General features: G+C 36.4%; 1 protein-coding gene across 7 annotated transcripts in view; it reads right to left on the bottom strand.

Annotated features, from left to right (window-relative positions):
• The window catches only part of U2SURP (U2 snRNP associated SURP domain containing), a 63,179-nt gene that overhangs the window by 18,630 nt on the left and 22,529 nt on the right, over nt 1-22,020 (bottom strand). For 4 of the 7 annotated variants that reach the window (XM_070072683.1, XM_070072682.1, XM_070072685.1 and 1 more), the window contains 15 exons: nt 21,905-21,987; nt 20,798-20,963; nt 20,424-20,635; nt 19,472-19,515; nt 16,275-16,379; nt 14,139-14,205; nt 13,899-14,062; nt 12,549-12,711; nt 11,985-12,064; nt 9,704-9,791; nt 8,618-8,740; nt 7,129-7,285; nt 5,266-5,361; nt 4,472-4,538; nt 447-606 (listed from right to left, as the gene is read on the bottom strand). In XM_070072683.1, the coding sequence (XP_069928784.1) occupies nt 447-606; nt 4,472-4,538; nt 5,266-5,361; nt 7,129-7,285; nt 8,618-8,740; nt 9,704-9,791; nt 11,985-12,064; nt 12,549-12,711; nt 13,899-14,062; nt 14,139-14,205; nt 16,275-16,379; nt 19,472-19,515; nt 20,424-20,635; nt 20,798-20,963; nt 21,905-21,987 (1,775 nt within the window). Of the gene's footprint in view, nt 1-446; nt 607-4,471; nt 4,539-5,265; nt 5,362-7,128; nt 7,286-8,617; nt 8,741-9,703; nt 9,792-11,984; nt 12,065-12,548; nt 12,712-13,898; nt 14,063-14,134; nt 14,206-16,274; nt 16,380-19,471; nt 19,516-20,423; nt 20,636-20,797; nt 20,964-21,904; nt 21,988-22,020 lie in introns of all 7 variants that reach the window. The other 3 variants (XM_070072686.1, XM_070072687.1, XM_051818666.2) reach the window with 2 other exon arrangements.

Genomic DNA, 22,020 nt, shown 5'->3' on the forward strand with positions numbered 1-22,020 from the left:
GCTCACTTGGTTAATCCTCCACCTGCGGCCCCAGCATCCCATATGGGCACCGGGTTCTAGTCCCGGCTGCTCCTCTTCCACTCCAGCTCTCTGCTGTGGCCCAGGAGGGCAGTGCAGTGGAGGATGGCCCAAGTGCTTGGGCCCCTGCACCCTCATGGGAGACCAGGAAGAAGCACCTGGCTCCTGGCTTTGGATCGTGCAGCACTGGCCATAGAGTGGCCATTTGTGGAGTGAACCAACAGAAGGAAGACCTTTCTCTGTCTCTTTCTCTCACTGTCTATAACTCTACCTGTTCAAAAAAAAAAAAAGTTTCTCAGCACAGAAGGCAAACGGTATGACGGTATGGTATGCATCACAGTATACTGCCACGATGAAGATGCAGCTTAGTTTCGTGGAACAAATGAAAGGCCAGTAAGGTACAATTTGAATTTCATCATGAAACTAACCTCAATTTCACGAAGTTTAGCTCGCTTTTCCTCACTCATTTCAGAGTACTTGGAGAACTTGGACTCAGTCATTTCTTCTTTGATTGGATTAGAGTATAGGTGATGTTCTTCAGATTTAGAACTTTGAGTATCTTCTTCATCTTCACTTTCTTCTTCTTGACTTTGGAAATAAGCAAAACACATCGTGTGTCAAAGAAGCAAAAATAAATAAATAAATGAATAAATCCCCCCCAAAAACCTCCACTGTGTCACATTTTATAGTTTAGATATCTTATTTTTCACTTTGAGTCTATATAATATTAGCAAAGCATAAGAAGACAAAAGTTTTTACAAAATATTTGATCAAATATTTTTCTATTTGGTAAAACTTGCTTTTTCCATATAAAAAGTTCAAGCTTCAACATATTCATACTTTAATAAATTCTGCCAATATTAGTATTATCACAAGCCACTGCTTGTGATACCAGCATCCCATATTGAAACATCAGTTCCAGTCCCAGCAGCTCTGTTTCTGATACCTGTTAATACACCTGGGAAGTAACAGACAATGGCCCAAGTATTTGGGCCCTTGCCTCCCATGTGGGAGACTAGGATGGAGTTCCTGGCTTCAGCCTGGCCCAGACGTGGCTGTTGTAGAATTCTGAGGAGTGAATTAGTGGGTAGGAAAGTTTTCTGGAGCCGGTGCTGTGGTGTAGTGGGTAGGGCTGCCAACTGTGACACTGGCATCCTGTATGGGTGCCAGTTCATGTCAAGTCTGTTCCACTTCCAATCCAGCTCCCTGCTATTGTGCCTGAGAGGGCAGCAGAGGATGACACAAGTGCTTGGGCCTTGCACTCATGTAGGAGACCCAGGAGAAATTCCTGGCTCCTGGCTTCAGCCTGGCCTAGTCCTGGCTGTTGTGGTCATTTGGGGAGTAAATTAGCAGATGGAAAACCTGTACGTCTCTCCCTGTCTTTAACCCTGCCTTTCAAAAATAAATAAATAAATAAAATAATAAAATGAGTTAGAACACTTTTAGCACCTAGAACTGCTCTCAGTATATATAGTAAGCCCTTTGTGGGTATATAATCTGAAAAAAAAAAATTATATTTTCTCTCTCTTCCTCCCTCTCTGATGCTCTTTTGAAGAGCTTAAAAATTTTTACAAAATAAGAATATATGATAGTACATAAAATCACAAATATTTCAGATGTTTTAAAATGGTTGAAGTGTGTGTTTGTGTATTTAACAGGGATGTTTACTGAAAAATCATTTTACAAAGGGTTCATCAAGTCAAGGACATGACTTGGTTTTGGTGAACTGTGCTATCTTGGTAAATTGTGGTATCTATGTAATAGAAATTACTTAACTAATTCCAGCCTGTTACTACTTTTTTCTGATGGGGGGGATTCCAAATATTCCTAGGCAAAGGGCAAACATCCTTATACATTTATCTGCACACTTGCTTTTAACTACAGATGAATATGTAATAGGCTAATCAATGGACTGACATGGAATATCACTTTCACTTGAGTGAAAGACAAGTGACATAGAAAAGTATGAACAGTACTTTATCATTTATGCTTAAATGAATATGCATAGAAAGTATCTAGATGGCTAGGAACTCAACATTAACCATATTATCTAAGACTTTTAAAAATGAGCTATACATGGGGCTGGCACTGTGGGGTAGCAGGTAAAACTACTGCCTGCAGTGCCAGCATCCCATATGGGCGCCAGTTAGAGACCCAATTGTTCCACTTCTGATCCAGCTCTCTGCTATAGCCTGGGAAAGCAGTAGAAAATGGTCCAAACCCTTGGGTCCTTGCACCCGCTGGGAGACCCGGAGGAAGTGGGGGAGAGAACTGGATGGGAGACCTTTCTCTCTCTCTCTCTCTCACTGTCTCCCCTTCTCTCTTGTGTAATCTGAGTTTCAAAGTAAATAAATAAATCTTTAAAAAATGAGCAATACTATTTTAATAAGCTTAAATTATATACAATATATTTTTAAAATGTTAGAATTTTTCAAGGCCAAAGCTCTTATTTACCAGTTCTAGGTTTAGTATCATCACAACTTCCTCTGGCACTTCTTTTAAAATAAATGGAAATTCAAGACTACATTTACATAGGATTCATTACAAATGAGATTTTTTTGGAAATTTTTTTCCAAAGTATTTTTTAAATCATATTTTTACCAAAAATGCAGTAATTACTAGTTACAAAAAGTAGCCCTAATTAAAAAAAATTTAGATTTAGCCACTAGACAGTAGTACTGAGGCATAAGAAAAGTTCAAAAAAAAAAAAAAAGAAAAGAAAAGAAAAGAAAAGTTCAAGTAAATTTGTTACACTAAAGCTTTTTCCTTGCTTTGTACTTTCATAGTTATTTTTATTATCATGATTTACCTCATGTTTCTAGGAAAATCAAATACATGTTATACTTCTGGTGAGCCAGGCTTCTATCAGTGAATTATTGTTCCACATGAACACTAAATTGCACTCATGTATTTAAAACATTAACACAAATATCAATTTATGTAAAAAAAAAAAAAGAAAAAGAGAACTTAATACCTTCAAAACAAAACCAACTGAGCAATATATTTCAAGTCTTTGATGGTTTTTCAATCCTTCCCTACTCCTAAATCAAATAATTATTTATGAGTAATACATGCTTTTTTAAAAAGATTTATTTATTTATTATTTACACAGAGAAAGGAGAGGCAGAGAGAGAGAGAAGTCTTCCATCCGATGGTTCACTCCCCAGCTGGCTGCAACAGCTGGAGCTGTGCTGACCTGAAGCCAGGAGCCAGCAGCTTCCTCCGGGTCTCCGACACAGGCGCAGGGACCCAAGGATGTGGGCCATCCTCCACTGCCCTCCAAGGCCAAAGCAGAGAGCTGGATTGGAAGTGGAACAGCCGGGTCTCAAACCGGCGCCCACATGAGATGCTGGCGCTCCTTAACCTGCTGCGCCACTGCGCCACAGCGCCGGCAGCAGTATGTGCATTTTAAAGCTGTGATTCTAAAATGGTGAAGGTTGTGGACATAAAAAGCGTTAAGAAACCCACTGTTTTAAAACAAAACGAATGAAACTGTCCCCAATTTCTGTTCCCCTAAACAGTTTTGGAAAGCTAGTTCCATCAGCAAACCACCCATATCTTGCAAATATTCTGTCATAATCATTACTGACTTTTTCTGATCACACCAATATTGCTGGAAATACATCACTGCGGACAACTTTTCCTCATCATTCCAAACTGTGTTTCTACAACCTACTGATTTTGATCTAACTTTCTGCACAATTCAAATACTCACTTACTGAATCCACACAAATGCTCACACTGTGCTAGGACACAAAGGGACTTCCCCTTTGCTCCTTCTTCCCACAATAAAATATAAAGATTTTTTAAAACACAGAAACCTCTGTTCAGTGTTCCTGACATCATCTCTTCCAACTTTATAAAACCAATTTCTTTAGCAATGATTTAATAAAAGTCAAGTATTTCCTAAACTACCAATACAAGCTTAAACACAGCATCAAAACAAAAAGAAAATTTTAGAGTCATTACCTAAGAGTAAAAATTATTTCTTTGTACTTCAAAGAAAGGATTTTTTTCCCTTTCACTCACTCCTAGTGCTTACATTTCAGTAACAGAATGATTATAAGGCAATATTTTTCTTAGCAATGTACAATTCAACAAAAATGGGGCATAATCTTCCCACTCACATTTTAAAAACCCCTTTTTGTGGAGCCCTAAACAATATTTGATGACAAAGATTTGAAACAATGCAGTTGGTCAATTAGCAACTAAGTGAGAACGTATAGCCAAGGGGTAGAAAGTAAGCTCAAAAGCAAAGGGAAACCAGATGCATCAAAACCAGAAACCAGAAGCTCCTTATTCACAGGAAAAACAATGGAGAACTCAAAATGTTCCATTTACATGTTTTTTAAGAGTGAAGTTTTCCTCTTCACTATTATTTCAACCATACCTCTTAATGAAAAAGGGAGTGTGTGTGCACAAGAAACAGTATATTCGAAACTTAGATTCTTACTTTTGATTTTCTTCTTCTTCTGATTCTTCATGCTGGTCAAATAACTCCCATTTAGACGTTGTTACAGCTGAATGGAAGGAAAAGAGGATGTAATTCCATAAGGTATATTAGCATTTTTGCAGTAGAATTGTAGAAGCCCCTCTTTAAAACTGGAAGTTTATATTACAGAAGTTTTTTTTTTTTATCTATTCTTTGAATAGCCATTTCTACGTGCCAAATCTCTTTCCTCACACCTACACTATCATTTCCTTCAGATTCATAAAGTGATAGTGCTGTCATCCTCACTTGCATGTTGGATGTAAGATTTATTTCATTAGAACCTACAAATATTAGCAATTACAGAATATAAGCACAAGGCCAAATAAATGTGACAGGCAGATCTGAATTGCATCTACTAAGTGTTATGGGAGGGTCAAAACTTCGTTTCTCTGAAGCTAACCTCTAAATAGATTTCCAAACAGGAACAGCTTCCTGGCTACAATTTCTATTAAAATGCCTTAACTGGGAGGTTTTCAGAGATTTCTCTGATTATTCTCAAAGCTTCCAAACAGAAAGATCTAAGAAAATTATTAACAGTAACACCAACCACAATGAAATCTTACACTAGACACACAGTAACATTGGATCTTAATGCTGTTAAAACGCTGCAAAACATAAAAGGTCAATGTACATAGGCATGTGTGCACACACATATCCCTCGATGATTATTGGTATTTAATTTTAAAAGCATACCCATTATCAATTTATAAGTACTTAATTTTTTAAGATTTAACATTTATTGTACTTTTACTCACCCTGTGCTTCCAATTCAGATTCATCTACAGCTTCCCACTTTGAAGGGGCAACCTTAAATATAGGTTCATTCTTCTTTGAGTCTTCAGCTGCATCCACTATTAGAGAAAGAAGAGCCATTAACTCCAACTACTAGGGAATGATCCAAATTAATGAATTTTTGGTGCTCAGTATATTACTAAAAAAGTAAAATAAGGCCACACATAGACAAACAATAGTATCAAAAACAAGAATTTTGACTAATCCAATTCTCTGCTTTTGAGATCTAATTTTAAACATATACAGTAGTCTTCCTTTATCACGGGGGGATATTTTCCAAGAGCCCATGGGGATGCCTGAAACCTTACAAATACTATGTTTTTCTCTATGCAAACATACCCACAGTAAAGTTTAACTTAGCAGCTAGGTACAGTAAGACAGTGACAATAACTAGTAATAGAATAATTAAAGCAATATATTGTAATAGAAGTTATTTAACAGATATGAATTATTTATTACTGGACTTATTCATTTAATATTTCCAGACTGTCATTTATAGAAAGTCAAGCTTATGGGTAAGAGAGGACTGCTGTACATATCAAGTCTGAAAATATGTTAGTAATATTTTAAGCAAACAGGGAAGTTGAGAAGTAAAAAATAACACCTTTACCTAAATGAGAACTCATGTATTTTTGTGGTATTTTAACATACAATTCAAATGTACTAAAGTGCTACGTACACTTCCTATTTCCAAAATGATTTTAAGTTGTCAGGAAAACTGAACCTGTAATCTAGGAAAACTAATAATAAAAACAGAATTAACACGGACAGGCTGAATGGTTAAGAAACCTGAGTCCCAAATCAGAGATCCTGGGCTCAACTCTCAGTCATGGCTCTGGATTCCAGCTTCCTGCTCCGGTGGACCCTGTGAGGCACTGGTTCCAGAAACTGGATTCCTGCCAGTCAGGTGGAAGATCTGGATTGAATTCCTAGCTCCCACTTCATCCCCAGCCTGATTCCAGCTGTTGTGGGCATTTGGGGAATGAACCAGCAGATGGGAGACCTAGACTAAGTTCCTATATCCCAGCTTCGGCTTCTGTCCTATCTCAGCTGTTACAGGAACTTGCAGAGTAAACCAACAAATAAGAGCTCTGTCTTTCCATCTAACTACCTGTCTCTCAAACAAACAAAAAATTTTCAAAAGCAGAAACTGGTAAAACCAGGGACCTAGGATTATGACTATAATTTAACACAAAATTTTGCCTATAATTTCCTAGCAGTGAAGACAAAAAGAGAAACTTGCTAATATTATTAAAAGGCTGACTGTCCCAACCAACAAAGAAGTGTAAGCAGAAAAAAAGTCTTTTCTTTGGCACAAATATTAAAGGGTATCTAAATTTTGACAAGACAGGAAAAAGAGAGGCTGGGGCTGTGGCTCAGCAGGTTAATGCTCTGGCCTGAAGTTCCGGCATCCCATATGGGCACTGGTTCTACTCCCAGCTGCTCCTCTTCTGATCCAGCTCTCTGCTCTGGCCTGGGAAAGCTGCAAAAGATAGCCCAAGTCCTTGGGCCCCTGCACCCACATGGGAGACCCAGAAAAAGCTCCTGGCTCCTGATCGGCACTGCTCCGGCCGTTGTGGCCTATTGGGGAATGAACCATCGGATGGAAGACCTCTCTTTCTCTCTCTGCCTCTCCTCTCTCTGTGTGACTATGACTTTCAAATACATAAATAAATCTTAAAAAAAAAAAAAAAAAAGGCAAGAAAAAGTAACTTGAAACCATCAGCAATTAAGACCTTTTCCCACATCAACATGTGTGGAAATGGATGAATTTTGGTAACTAAACTTTAGTAGCTAGATTTCATCAGTTTAAAACTTGAACTTACAAGGCACTCCATCAAGATCATCATCAAGACTTTTTATCGGAACTCCATCAAGATCATCAATGGGAGTAGCATCAATAGGAATTCCATCCACATCTTCCAGGGGTGCACCATCAAGCTCTTCCTCAATGGGGGCACCATCAAGGTCATCTGGTACATCCTATAGAAACATACTACTGTAACATTTTCCCTTGCTTGATACAGGATTAATTTGCAATCTACAAGCCATCCTGGTTAGATACCCACATTCCCTGGTACAATGTAAGGACATGTTAAGATTATTTTATCATTCAGACTGCCAAAGAAAGTCATCTATTCACTTATTTATCCAATGTTTACCCAGTGCTTATTGTGCCATGTATTATGTGAATGAATCATGACAAGCAAAAACTGGCTTAGCCCACCACCAATGAATGTAGTAAAGGTTTTTGTTGTTGCTATTATTGAGTGTGGGGTGGGGTACAGTGAGCCGGGAAATAGCATGATCCAAACAATGTAAGTGCAACTATAATAAGTACTACAACAAAGAGGTATATTATATGATTAGAATGTTTAATAGTAAGTTTCACTTAGATAGGTTAGAGATGGTGCTCTGAGGTTAATCTAAGCTAATATACAAAAAATCCTCAACTTTGACGGTTTTACACTTTTCTAATTTTACAATGGTGTGAAAGTGACACACATTTTAGTATAAACCATATTTCAGATTTTTAATTTTTCCCAGCCACCCACTGACCATGAAGTTAAGTAAACAATCAACACTACAGTGCACTGTGTTGCCAGTGTTTTCTGGATATAGGCATTCAACAAATCACATGACATACTCAATACTTTATTTAAAAGTAAACTTTTTCTGGGGCCAGTGTTGTGGCATAGCCAATTAAGCTACAGCCTATGAAACCTGCTCCAGTTCAGAATCCTGAATGCTCCACTTCCAATCCAGCTCCTTGCTAATGTGCCTAGGAAGGCAGTGGAGGATGGTTCTGTAACTTGCCTTCCAAATAAATAAATAAATCTTTTAAAAAATTAAGTAGGCTAGGCTAAACTATGTTGGTTTATCAGAATGTAACCCCATCCCAAGTTGAGAAGCAACAGTATACAACAGTATACATCTTTTCATAAAATCAAACAAAAAACCAATTGCCAATTTTCCTAAAAGAATGCAAAATAGAGTTCCTGTTAGATGTAATTTCAACTCCTGGGATCCAGAAATTTCAGCAAAAAAATCCATGATGTAATGGTAAAAATAGCTATTTCTCAAAAAAAGGTTACTTACAGACATGGGTCCTTCAAAAACATCACAGAAAATGGGTATTATGAAAAATCCACGTGTGGATTTCAAAAATTTTTGCACCAAAACATACTTTTTAGTCCATTTTTTAATAAATTTGTCCACAAATTTTTTGAAATATCCACATATGTAACTTATCATGGCTTCAGAGCACTCCTCGCCCCAAAAACATTTTTAAAAGCACATACAATGAATGCATACCTCTGTTTCCTTTTCTTCAATAATATTTACAAGTCCTAAGAAAATATTTTGTAGTTTGATCAAAAATGGTTCTGGATATATTGCCCAATCTTCCCATGCTCTGAAGCAGGTCATTACCCGTTGCTGAATTAGAAACAGACAATAAATTATTATTTTGAGCAATATGCCTCAAACCTCATCTCATGAAAATTGTTATAATCTAAATTTTCCTTTAAGCTAACATCTTTCTTAAAATGGTAAGAAAATAATTATCATTACCATGTTTAAAAGAATTTGTCATCTTCCAATTAAAAGAAAAACATTAACCTCCAAAAATAATGAAGAAACAGTAAATTTTGCTCTTTACTACAATAAGTCAACTCCCATCCCATTAGTACTAAACATGAGCCACATTCTGGGAAACATTTACATAAAATCTTATTAAAGCTGGAAATCAAAGTAGCCAAGTTTTAACCTGAATCCCTTTATGGTCCAATGCTTACTTCCTAATTCTGGCTGACACCTTTCTCTGTCCTTACCAGGAATTGTTTTGAATGTTCTAACTTAGGGTCAGATTGTTAGAGGTCAAAATTGTTTTTTAATGGAGTGGTACGAAGTCCCTCAAATGACGAGGACACTGGACATATTCCCAAAAATTTCCTTAAAAAAAAAATCTCATCATGAAGAATTTTAATTTACTCAATTATAAGACGCTTTGTGGCTTTGTCTGACTTTTCTTAACACTGGTCTACAGCTTTTAAAAATTATAAAGAGTCACTGAACACTTTCTAAACATATATAACTAAAATGTATATCCCCAAATCCAGCCAAACTATACATACCATCAGAAAACAAGTAGTTTTCCCACTGTTTTTTGAAAATATTTAAGATAATCAACACTTAAAACTGAACAAAATAACACTAGTTAGTATATTTTAAAATTTCAAGCATTTTTGATAATGAAATGAAAATGGAATAATCTCAAAATAGTAATTTCTAAGATATCCAAGTTTTTATTGAAGTGGTTTTATGTACCCTTCTAGCTCTCCAATGCCCTCCCCATCTGCCTGTTTAAAACACTAGGGCAAAAGAGTAAAATACACATACCTTAAAGTTTTCAGATTGTAAATGGCCTTGAATTGTACGATAGGTAGCATTGAGGTCTGAAAATATCTGACATAATTTTGTTTCAAAACTGAAATTTAAACAATACATTCTTTAAAATAGAATTTACGTAAAAATCCACATCATCTTCAGCATGCTAGCCACTGAAAACACCGCCGGGACTTAAAAATCAAGTTAATCAAGAGAGTCTTGAAAATCAAGAACTAGGAGTTTAAACTTTAAATCCATAACTGAATTGCTTTTACTCCCATTATTCTAGATTTCTCTTATTACCATACATCTAGGAATAGTTTCAAGCCATGTAGTTTACCTTCTTTGTCTTACAAGAAAGATAAAAGTGGCTTTTCCAAAAAACTAGCTGAACTAAGAGGAATTATATTTTGAAATTTGTTTTGCTGAATCTAATCCATAAAATAAATCCAGAAGGGAAAACCAAGGAAGAATTACATGTCATTACATTACAATAATGTCCTATTGCCTCAGCTGAAAACATTAACAATGGACTACAATTTTGGGGCCAGCGCTATGGCTCAGAAGGTTCAAGACCCAGTTGCTCCACTTCCCATCCAGCTCTCTGCTGTGGCCTGGGATAGCGGTAGAAGCTGGCCCACGTCCTTGGGTCCCTGCACTTGCATAGGAGACCTGGAGGAAGTTCCCAGCTCCTGGCTTCAGATCGGCTCAGTTCCAGGCACTGCAGCCAACTGGGGAGTGAAAAAACAGATGGAAGACCTCTCTCTCTCTCTGCCTCTCCCCTCTCTGTGTAACTCTGACTTTCAAATTAATAAGTAAATCTTTAAAAAAAAAAAAAAATGGACTGCAATCATATAATTTTTTTTCAATATAATGTTGATCAGAAGAGAACGCAGATTATATTTCTACAGTTAATGCTATATCTTTGGTCTCTTATTTTTGCTATTATTTATATCATTTATTTATTATACAAGAGTATTTATTTATAAAAGTTTGTGGAAAATGAAATTAAGGTTGTTTATTTTGGCACAAAAATTTTTAAGGTCTATGCACTGTGATTTTCTATACCCTTCTACAAACTTCTTAAAATACTCTCATACAATGCACTAAAATTAGGAAGGCATTTTGGCAAGCTGCTTGGGATACCTACATCCAGAGTGCCTAGTATGGTGTCTCACTTCTACTTCCTATCCAATTTCCTGGTAATGTGCCTGGGAGGCAGATTATAATGGCCCACATACTTGGGTCCCTGCCACCCGCATTATAGATTCAGATGGAGTTCTAGGTTCCTAGCTTCAGCAGATCTAGATGTATCTACCCATCTATCTCTCCCTCCCACCACCCACATCACTCTATTCTGCTTATCAGATAAGCATAAATTTAAAAGAAAAAAGTTATTTTTGAGTCCATCTATTTGTTCTGTAGTCAATCATTATGAAAATGAAAAAATAAAATATCTAGAATACTGATAATTTAGCACAGTGGGCTAGTTCAATGAATACAAGTCAATTTTCTTTTCTTTTCTTTTTTTAAGATTTATTTATTTGAGAGGCAGAGTTACAAACGGGGAGACACAGAGAAGAGAGAGGCCTTTACCCACTTGTTTGCTCCCCAAATGGCCACAACTGCCGGAGCTGAGCTAATCCAAAGCTAGGATCCAAGAGCTTCCTCAGGGTCTCCCATGTGGGTGCAGGGGCTCAAGCTCCAGTGTATTCCCAGGCCATTACCGAGGAGCTGGATCATAAATAGAGGAGGGGGCCAGCACTGTGGAATAGTGGGTAAACCCGCCGCCTGCAGTGCCAACATCCCATTTGGGAGTCAGTTCAAGTCTCAGCTGCTCCACTTCTGATCCAGCTCTCTGCTATGGCCTGGGAAAGCAGAAAATGGCCTAAATGCTTGGGCCCCTGCACCCATGTGGTAGACCTGAAGGAAGCTCCTGGCTCCTAATCAGCCCAGCTCCAGCCATTGAAGCCATCTGGGGAGTAAAACATTAGCTGGAAGACCTCTCTCTCTACAGCTGCCTCTCAAAAAAAAAAAAAAAAAAAGTGGAGCAGCCAGGACTCCAGCCAGGACTCTAACTAGTGCCCATATGAGATTGCCAGCAACTCAAGTAGAGGCGTAACCTACCACAGCACAGTGCTGTCCCTACAAGTCAATTTTCAAAAAAAATTCTACAGCCTATAAAAAAATTATTTTTCACTGTTAGATAGTCTTAACAAAACAATCTTCCTTTCTGAATTTCTTACCCTTAAATCTTTATTTCAAGAACATTAACTTACATCATTATACTTACAATTTTCTATAATATGAAGCATTGGCAACTTTGGCTGAAGAGTTGTACAAAACATCAGAAACCAAATATAATCTGGCAATCTGTAATACCAAAAGATAACATAAAATGTATCAAAAATAAGAACCACAGGCTAATAACATGGCTAGAAAAAATTCTGTATTGTTGTTTCTTAATAAAGCTAATGCTTAACTATAACTTAATCATTACTAAGTGGAAGAATTATGTGGAATTCCGTATCACAATCATGCCATTGGCAAGAATATTATCTGTTAACTGATTTACATTTCAACTTGTTGATGAACTGTGTATCAATGAACAAAGCAGTCTTCCTAGCAGAAGGAAAAGAGAACTACAGAGGAAAGGCTTCGTCAAGTTGCTCATACAAAAAGGAAACCAATTCCAACCCCAAATAAGTCACTGTCTCACATTTTTTAATTAAACAAACGCTCATAAAATGCTCATAAAAGTGGGCAGGTTTTCACCTCTCCCTGTGCCTTCACTACCTTTCTGCTTGTCAGATGGATAAAGATTTTTTAAGTTCATAAAGAAAAATCATTGCCATACCTTTTTAGGAAGGGGTGTCTTTAAGATGGACAATGACTCAGTGATGCAATCCACTATTTCTTCAGCAGCTTCAGCATTATTAAGACAGAAAACCATTGCATCTCCAATATCATTTTTCCTTGGAGTTAATCCTCGCAAGATTTCTTCTAATTTGTCCCTCTGTCTGAATATACATTTTTTAAGCTCATAAATATTTATACAGATTTCAAAGTCATTATAACTTCTGCTCGCAAATTAATTTCTTTAAAGCTCAGATAAAATAATTCTGAAAACTGAATTGTTAAGCCTCTCAAATTTGTTACAATTTTTTAAAGGACTTATACTGAGAAGAATACTTTGCCCTGAACTAATAAAAGATTCCAGTAGTATTTTTAGCTTACAAATTAAGTAAACATAAAATGTGTAGTTTTTCAATAGTATTTGAGGAAAGCCCCAGTTCTTTCATCCCACTATATTGAAGAAGAACCTTCATGCTCTTTCATCCCCTTCCTTAGAAGAAGTCTATTACTTTACTATTTCTGCATGGAATTAGGACAGCTACTTTTTCTGTAAAGGAGAAGATAATACAATTTTACTTATAAAAACACAAGGCAGGCAGATTTGGCCCATGGGTTAAGTTTGTAGACTCCTAGCCAAAAGTGATAATGAATATTCATTTTGAGAAACAAATACAGTTAATTACTAGAGTTCTCCATTAGCAAATGTTCTCACACACAAAGCATTTTGTTTTTTGAAATTTATCAGTGACCTTTCTTGTCTTTCTCATAGAAAAAAAATTCTATGACTTTTAAAATGAAATTAGGTTGGCATGAAGCTATACTTATTCCTCCTCCACATCGAAACTACTTTCTATGAAGGAGCATATGCTTCCCTCACCTCCACCTGCACTGAATGAGCACTAATAATAACCTACGTTGCCATGGTGGCTATCTCACAGCCCATAACACACTGTAAACTCTATGCAGAGCCTTTGCATAGTCAACATCAGACCCCACTAGCCAGACAGCAACTTATCTTCCTTATGTTACATTCAGAGAGGCAAGGATTCTAAGGGTGCCCAGATAATTTCTGCAAGAATCTGAAGTATCTCAATGCCAAACAAAGAAGTTAGCCATGTTTAAGAGATCAGAATTAATTTTATCAGAAGGCAGAAGTCAAAGCCAATAGGATACATCCTTGTATTTGTCAAGATGGTTAAAATTATAAAACCTACATGAAAGATGTTACTAAGCATTCTACACTAAAGAAAAAAAAAATTACCTCAGGGTTAAAATCTTAGCAAGACCATTAACTAAAGCAATCATCAAAGAAACTTTTCTGAATATATAACAGAAAGGAAAAATATCTTACTCTTCCTTAAGTGCTCCCTTTTTACTAGGCTCCTCCACAAAAGCTTCTGTTTCTTGCTCTTCTGACATCCCATGCAGGTAGGGATTTAATGGTGGTGGCCTCCAAAAAGACCCATTTTTGAACATACGAAAATCTTCTGTCCGCCACTTAGTTGGAGAATCTCCCTAATAAATATCCAGAAGTTATTAGAGATGTCTAATAACTCAGAGTTAAAATTAACAAATAAATGATTCTACTTGCCTGCAGAATAGAGTAAAGCTTCCACCTATAGTAAACATGGGCTGGTGTCTGGTTTTCAAATAAGAACCTAAATAAAACAAACACAAAATTAGACATCATATTCTCTAAGAGCTATCTTCAACAAAGTATAAATAAATGAGAAACAGTATTTGCCTATTTGGTTCTAAATAAATCCAAAAGTAAGAATTCCCAAAGGGAAGTTCTTACCCACTGCCATCCACTACATACTCCCTCATGGCCCCAGCCCCATGCTACTAAGTGAATGGCATTCATATTCAGAAAGCATGCATCTTGCTGCATCTTAGACTCTATCAAACACTCGGGTCAGACACTGTGTCTGCTATGGGGAGATTTTCCCTAATATATAATCTCAAAAGCAGTGGTTTTACACTATTCAGTGTTAAATTGGTGCCTCAGATACAACAACAATTTCCTGTACAATTAATTTTTTTATTTTTATTGACAGGCAGAGTTAGACAGTGAGAGGGAAACACAGAGAGGAAGGTCTTCCTTCCGTTGGTTCACCCCCAAAATGGCCACCACAGCCAGCGCGCTGGGCTGTCCCAAAGCCAGGAGCCGGGTACTTCCTCCCAGTCTCCCATGCGGGTGCAGGGCCGAAAGACTTGGGCCATCCTCCACTGCCTTCCCGGGCCACAGCAGAGAGCTGGACTGGAAGAGGAGCAACCGAGACAGAATCCGGTGCCCCAACCGGGACTGAAACCTGGGGTGCCGGTGCCGCAGGCAGAGGATTAGCCAAGTGAGCCGCGGCGCCAGCGTATACAATTAATTTTGTTATGTTACTTATGAAGATACTTTCATTAAAATGCGTAATGAAAAATATTTTCCTTCTAGAGAATGCTGAAAATAATGCTATATAACTAAATAAAAATGTGGTGGGTGGGGGGAACTGGCGCTGTGGCATAGCAGGTAAAGCACTGCCTGCAGTGCTGGCATCCCATATGGGCGCTGGTTCAAGTCCCAGCTGCTCCACTTCCGATCCAGCTCTCTGCTATGGCCTGGGAAAGCAGTAGAAGATGGCCCAAGTGCTTGGGCCCCTGCACCTGCATGGAAGACCCAGAGGAGGTTCCTGGCTCCTGGCTTCAGATCGGCACAGCTCCAGCTGTTGCGGTCAATTAGGGAGTGAACCAGAGGACAGAAGACCTCTCTCTCTGCCTCTCCTTCTCTTTGTGTAACTCTGACTTCCAAATAAATAAATAAATCTTTTTTTTTTTTAAGATTTCATTTATTTATTTGAGAGGTAGAGTTACAGACAGAGAGAGAGGTCTCCCATCTGATGGTTCACTCCCCAGATGGCCATAATGGCTGGAGTTGAGCCAATTTGAAGCCAGGAGCTAGGAGCTTCTTCTGGGTCTCCCACGTGGGTGCAAGGACCTAAGCACTTGGGCCATCCTCTACTGCTTTCCCAGGCCACAGCAGAGAGCTGGATTGGAAGTGGAGCAGTTCGGACTTGAACCAGGTCCCATGTGGGATGCTGGCACTGTAGACCAGGGCTTTAACCCACTGCGCCACAGCGCCAGCCCCATAAATAAATCTTTAAAAAAATCAAAAAAAAAGTGATGGGAAACTGACCTAAGCACATTTTAGTCTAATTACTAAGATTGATTCTTATCCCCTTGCAAAATAATTGCATACTTTTTAGAACTTTATTCTTGGAAATATTTTTAATTCCAGAAAATAGTTTTAAAATGTACACCTAAAGATATACAAAATAGGAAATATATATGTGCATGCATAAATATATATATAAAACATACTATTCAGTCTTAAAAGAAAATCTGACATATGCTACAACATGGATGCATCCTGAAGACATTATACTAAGTGAAATAAGGCAATCACAAAAGGACACTTATATATGAATGCATTCAGATGAAGTATGTACAATAATCAAATAGTAGTGACAGGATGTAGAATGGAGTTTGCCAGGCTGAGGGGAGGGGAGAAGAGGGAGTTATTTAATGAGTACAAAATTCCAGTTATAAAAGAGGAAGAAACGAGATGGGTGTGGTCATGGTTTACACAGCGTGAATGTACTTAATACCATTGAATTGTACACTTAAAAATGATTAACAGCAAATTTTTATGTATTTTACACCAAATTTTTTAAATGCACACCTGAACATAGGATTGTTGATTTCTCTGTTCATAATCATAGCTTCAAACATTGGCCCTTCACGTACAACAAACTCTATCATTCGATGTATCAGAGCGAGCAAATTCCTACAACAACAACACAGTTAAAGAAAATGGATTCAGACCTACCACTATATAAAACTATACTTGACCTAAGTTACTATAATTGTGCAGAAAAAGATTATTCTGCTGACTAATACAGAATTCATTATCAAAATGGTAAACTGGAGCATTTGTTAATACCTTATGCATTAAGATGAAGTGGGGCAGTGGGGGTGAGGAGCAGGGGAATGGTAGGGGAAGGAAAGCTTAAGGGAGGGTGGGAAACCACAAAACCCCTCACAGTAATAAAGATTTAATTTTCTAAATGCCATTTAACTTTATTTTCCAAATGCAAAACATAAATTATGTATCACAACTAATTGGAAAGCTGCAAATATATAAAATCAGTATCTCAGACCTTGCATCTATTATAATCATCTAAAAACTTACACACTATCTCATTTTTAAAATAAAATACTCCTAATCCAAGCACTTATGTGGTGGTTTTGAAATGTTGCAACCATGACTATAATTTATAAAAATGCAGAACTACTTAACAAGTTTAAGGCCTGATTTAATAAAAAATCCATCCATCTCCTGTACTTTTCTGGCACATATATACCAGATGGAGCTTTTATTAAATTTGACCTTCAGTGAGGCAACATCCCTTTGGATCACATTTCAAACTAGTTCACGACTCATGACATGTACAATGCTGCCTGTATATTATGAAGCAATGGAAAAATTGTATTGCCAAAACATTAAGTGGAGTTTTTACTCTTTCCAAAATATTCCAAAATGGGGGACATGGTGAAATGCCCTTCCCATTTTCCATTACAACTATTTTCAAGTTTTTAAAGCCCAAATAAATATATGCAACTTTTCAGTACAGGCATTTTATTGATTGGACTCACAGAAAGCCTTTATTTTTAAAATCTGAAGGTGAGTCCTAAAATCATGTGATACCTTATTTGGCTCCAAACACAATTTCAGACAGTGATTACAATGTCAGGCAAGAATGATTCCATTTATTTATAAGCTGCTTTGGATTTCTCATCTCACCAGTCCACCAGCATACAGAGCTGGCAAATAACAATTGGGAACAGCAAAAGGATATTGGCTCTTGGTACAAGGAACACACTAAATTACACCTTTAGCATTCCCAGCTCAAATTAATTCATATAACTGCTAGAATATAAATAAATATATAGTTATAGGACAAGACAGTTTTGGCTCTATAGTGGCCTGCTTCAGAGTACATGAACAGTAAAATAATCTATCTCATGGTGACTGTACTTATTTTCTCACAGATTTCAAACAAACCTACTTAAGTGGACTCTAGAAGTGCTACATAGTGGGAAAAAATTTAAGTCTAATGAAGGTCAAAAAATTTTATGAAAGTTTAAATCTTTACAAAGGGGAAAGTATACATTTAAAACTATTAATTCAACCTCAAGTTATTAAAACCAAAAAAAAACAAAAACATGGCTTGATTTTAAACTTAATTTTTTTTCATATAAGTATTACTTGCTCTGCAAGTATGCAATTCTTAATATCCAAATTAGAAAGTATTCTCAGTATCCATGGCATTTAAAGGAAGGGAGATAATGTAAAGTTATGATTCAGTTCCAAAACTCCCACTGGTATGAGCCAAATTAAAGCTAAGGGAAATTTTATGTATCATAATATGACCAATTACTAGGTGGACAAACACTATACATCCAGAAACTTGTGTGAATTAAGTCAAAAGCAACTCAACTTCAGTATTAAGGATAGATGAAAAATGGTGCAGCAAGTTTAAAACCAAAGGATTCATTCTAATAAAATGCATACTCAAAATTTTGTTTAGAAGTAAGCTGAGCCACACATAAAGCTACAACTGGATATTGTGATTTTTTTGAATATTACAAAAATGTTCCTGTGACTGCTTTATCAGTGGAAAAAAAACCCACTATAGTTTTAAACAGGCTTGTAACTGATAAAATCTATTTTTTCTAATTTAAAGTTTAAAAAGAAGTTTTTTTAAATGTTTCATATGATTACTTAAAATCAAAATCTGACAATTAACTGTTACTAGTTTGAATTCAAAATTTTTAAAAGACTTAATCACTCTTGTTCCTTAAAAACTGCATGTTTAATTTTTATATAAAAAATGGTGGCTTTTCTACCAGAATGGAACAGTGTAGTACAAAAAGATGATATATTAAAAGTGCATTATTTTATTTTAAGATGGTAATTATCTTACTCTGGGTAACAACAACCAAAAAAATATTGTCTCTCAGTTATAATAAAACCACATTTATTGGAGTTGATCGTACCAATGTCTGGTCAAAAACTGTATACTTTCCCAATCCATCCCATGATGTTTTCCTGGTCCCCCGCTGCCGCAGACAGTTCAGCTGGTGTTGCTCACCAAGGCCAATGTCAAAGAGAATTTGGTATTCTTTTGTGTTCATTTATTATTCAACCAGTGTTGTGTTCCTGTGTTTGGGAAAAGGCTTAGCTTGACTGAGCAAGAGCATACCTAGAACATGAATGCTTCTGCTCTAACAGTATGTTGAAAAAGAAAAAACAGAAAGAAAGAAAAAAAGGGGAAATAAAAAGAATTCCAAATACCTTTGTTGTCATGAAAAAGTTTCTAGCATGTCCAGTGTTCACAAAAATAATATGATTTTCTTCTTAAAATCAATTAGAAAAAAACAAAACTATGTCTTCATTAAGGAGAGCTCAACCAAAGTTATATATTAAATGCAGTTGATTAAGAAACCAAGAAAAAATAACAGCAGATTGATTCAAACTGTAACATTATCTAAAATTTGATGAACATTTAAAACACCTACTCTCCCATAATAGTCTAACATTATTAGACCATCAACTCCAGATTAAATCTATTAAACATATTCTAACTAAAGCTATATAAGTTCCCTACACTCATTAATGGTAAAAATAAAAAAGATAATGACATAAAATTGTAAAGTATACTAAGCTAGTTAAGTTTCACATATCCCCCCAAAAAGTACTGGGAAGGAACCATTGCTCAGTCAAGATATTACCTTTTCCTCAACACCATTTTTTTTTTAATTCAGAAGGGGATATTGTCTATATTTAGATCAGTAATAATAAAGAAAAACATGTACCTTTCTGTTGGGATAACCACTTTGACTATGGCTTGCGACAGAGTCTGTATATGAAGTCACATCAGATAATAAACATAGAATATGTGAGTATTGTTAACAAGTAACAAGCAAAAATATACATATGCATTGAAAATACTACACATCTAATCACAAGTTTTGCAGGCAATCACTGCATTTGAAGTAATTATACACTAAGCAATTACATAAATGCAAATGGATGTGTTCAGTGAACAATAAGCGTTCACTAAATGCAAAGAATCAGAACATTCCTGCCAGAATGCACACCAATGCACTGAAATAGGTACTACACTGAGAATTATCAGATAAAGATTTTAATTTGTGAAATAATTAACTGTTTGCCTCCGACCATTAAGTTTGCTACTTTGTTCCCAAGCCTTTAAAACCAGCCCTGTCATTTTAAGTGTAATTAATCTATAACAGAACCAACAAATTCTTATAACTTGAAATTAGGTTGGTTTATGTTTAATAAAAAGAAAATACTCACCCTTTGCTTTTACTAGATTAATTTTTTTAAAAACCACATATGCTCTCAAATATTCTAGTACCTCAGACCTTGAGACTAGCTAGCTGCCATCCAAACAATTTAAGAAGTCTAATTGAAATGCACTTAACCAAATACAATGCATCACTTTCTCAGAACAAAGTAAATTTAGATACTGCCCTTAAGCAAACCTGGATACAACACTGGACAAAAAGAGGGAAAAAACTTAACAGTGGTCAAAAAAGGAATGATAGCCACAAATAAAAATACAACCTAATATTTCAATACAGCGTTTCCATGGGCTAAGGCAGGGAACACATTTACTTATTTCTTTAAGAGTTGCCAAACAGAATAACACACACATTTTCTATAAAGTTGTTGAAAAGAAATACTACCACAGATTTAGTATTTACAAACTAGATGCAGCCCTATGTACATCTTTAAAATTACCTTCTCAAAATCCTCCTTGTTTTTGGGTGGCGGTAACATGGGAGCATTGGGGTTTTTTAACCGCTCTCTAGGCTGCGCATTAAAAGGCAGTCCGGAAGGAGGTGGGGGAAGCGTATGTTCCATCATAGAAGGCGGAATGTATATTGGATGTGGAGGAATAGGTACAGCTTTACCCCAACCTAACTTCATTTCAAAAGACATAATCATTTTCCCTATAAAGAAAAAAAGAAAGTCATGTTGATAAAAGAAAATACTACTGGTAATTTAAATTAATCTTCATTTTTAGCCACTCCATTTCCTCCATATTATGGCTTTTATAAATACTTCTCCAAACCAAAGATATGTCTGATTTTTATAAATGCTAACTTTCTTACCATTTAAATTTTTTAAAGCTCTTTCAGCATCTCTTCTATTCATAAAAGCCACGAAGCCACAATTTCTCTCTCTTGCTCTCTCTTCATCAGTTCTAGGCCACATAATTTTCACACTGGCTAATGGTCCAAACCTCCCAAATTCTTGGCACAGCATTTCTTCATTCATCTATTAAAAGGCAGAAGAGTTTTGGTATGAAAAGGAAGGAAGCAAGCAAGTAGGCAGGAGGGAGAGAGGGAAGAAATGGATTCTATGTAACAGAATGCAAAGCAGCTTTCATAAAATGAAAGGCAACATATTAATTCTATAATTTTCTACTCAAGTACTAGGAACTCTACATAGGTAAAATTTTGCCCTCATGGGGAATTCACAAATCTTTTCAGACCCGAAGCACTCTGTTTGACCTATACAGGATGCCAAGGTGGGGAGGCTGGATGGCTGCAAAAGTCAAAAGCACTACACTTCTTCTGTTTCAGGATCCTAGACTCTAAATAAACTGTTCTGCAAGTGGTGGTTTGTTTAGGCTTATAGCAGCATTTTCCAAGCAGTTGTGATCAGCACATTTAAGTTAAGCAGGAAGTTATTTATTAATAATGACAAAAAAAATCTAATCATCTCTTCTCTTTTTCAGCACCCCACTACAAGAGGGCAAATATATATAATTTTTTTAAAGACCATATTGTGCATGAACTACTACACCCCCAGTAATAGAACTGATCATATAGAATACGGAAAGAATTAAAATATATAGTTTGTTACATGAAGAGTAAAAATGGGGATTCCATAATGAAGAAAGCTATGCATCAGCATGATTTAATCTCAAAACATCACCACCCTCTATTGGTCATCAGCAGCACCTAAGTAAAACATTCCTAATTTAAAGTTCATTCCAATTACTGAAAGAGGAAAGTCTTTAAGAATCGGTGGGAAGACAATCTGGGCCACACCAGTATCAGTCTCAAGCTTACAAGATAATTTTAGAGACTACCTAGCACTCCATTAGATTTGCATACTTTGAATCCTGAGTTTATTACTGACTGACAAAGCAGCTTGCTTTCAAAAGCAGAAAGCAAATGACCTAATATTCTTCTTACTTTACTAAACATTACCTGTGGATTAATGTTTCCAAGGTATAAATTAGTAGTGCTTGGATCTCCAACATCATGTGAGCCGGGTGCATAATCATCAAGAACTAGAGCAAAGAAAAAAAGAATTATAACCTGTA

The sequence above is a fragment of the Oryctolagus cuniculus genome, chromosome 4, assembly GCF_964237555.1.
Source record: "Oryctolagus cuniculus chromosome 4, mOryCun1.1, whole genome shotgun sequence".
NCBI lineage: Eukaryota > Metazoa > Chordata > Mammalia > Lagomorpha > Leporidae > Oryctolagus > Oryctolagus cuniculus.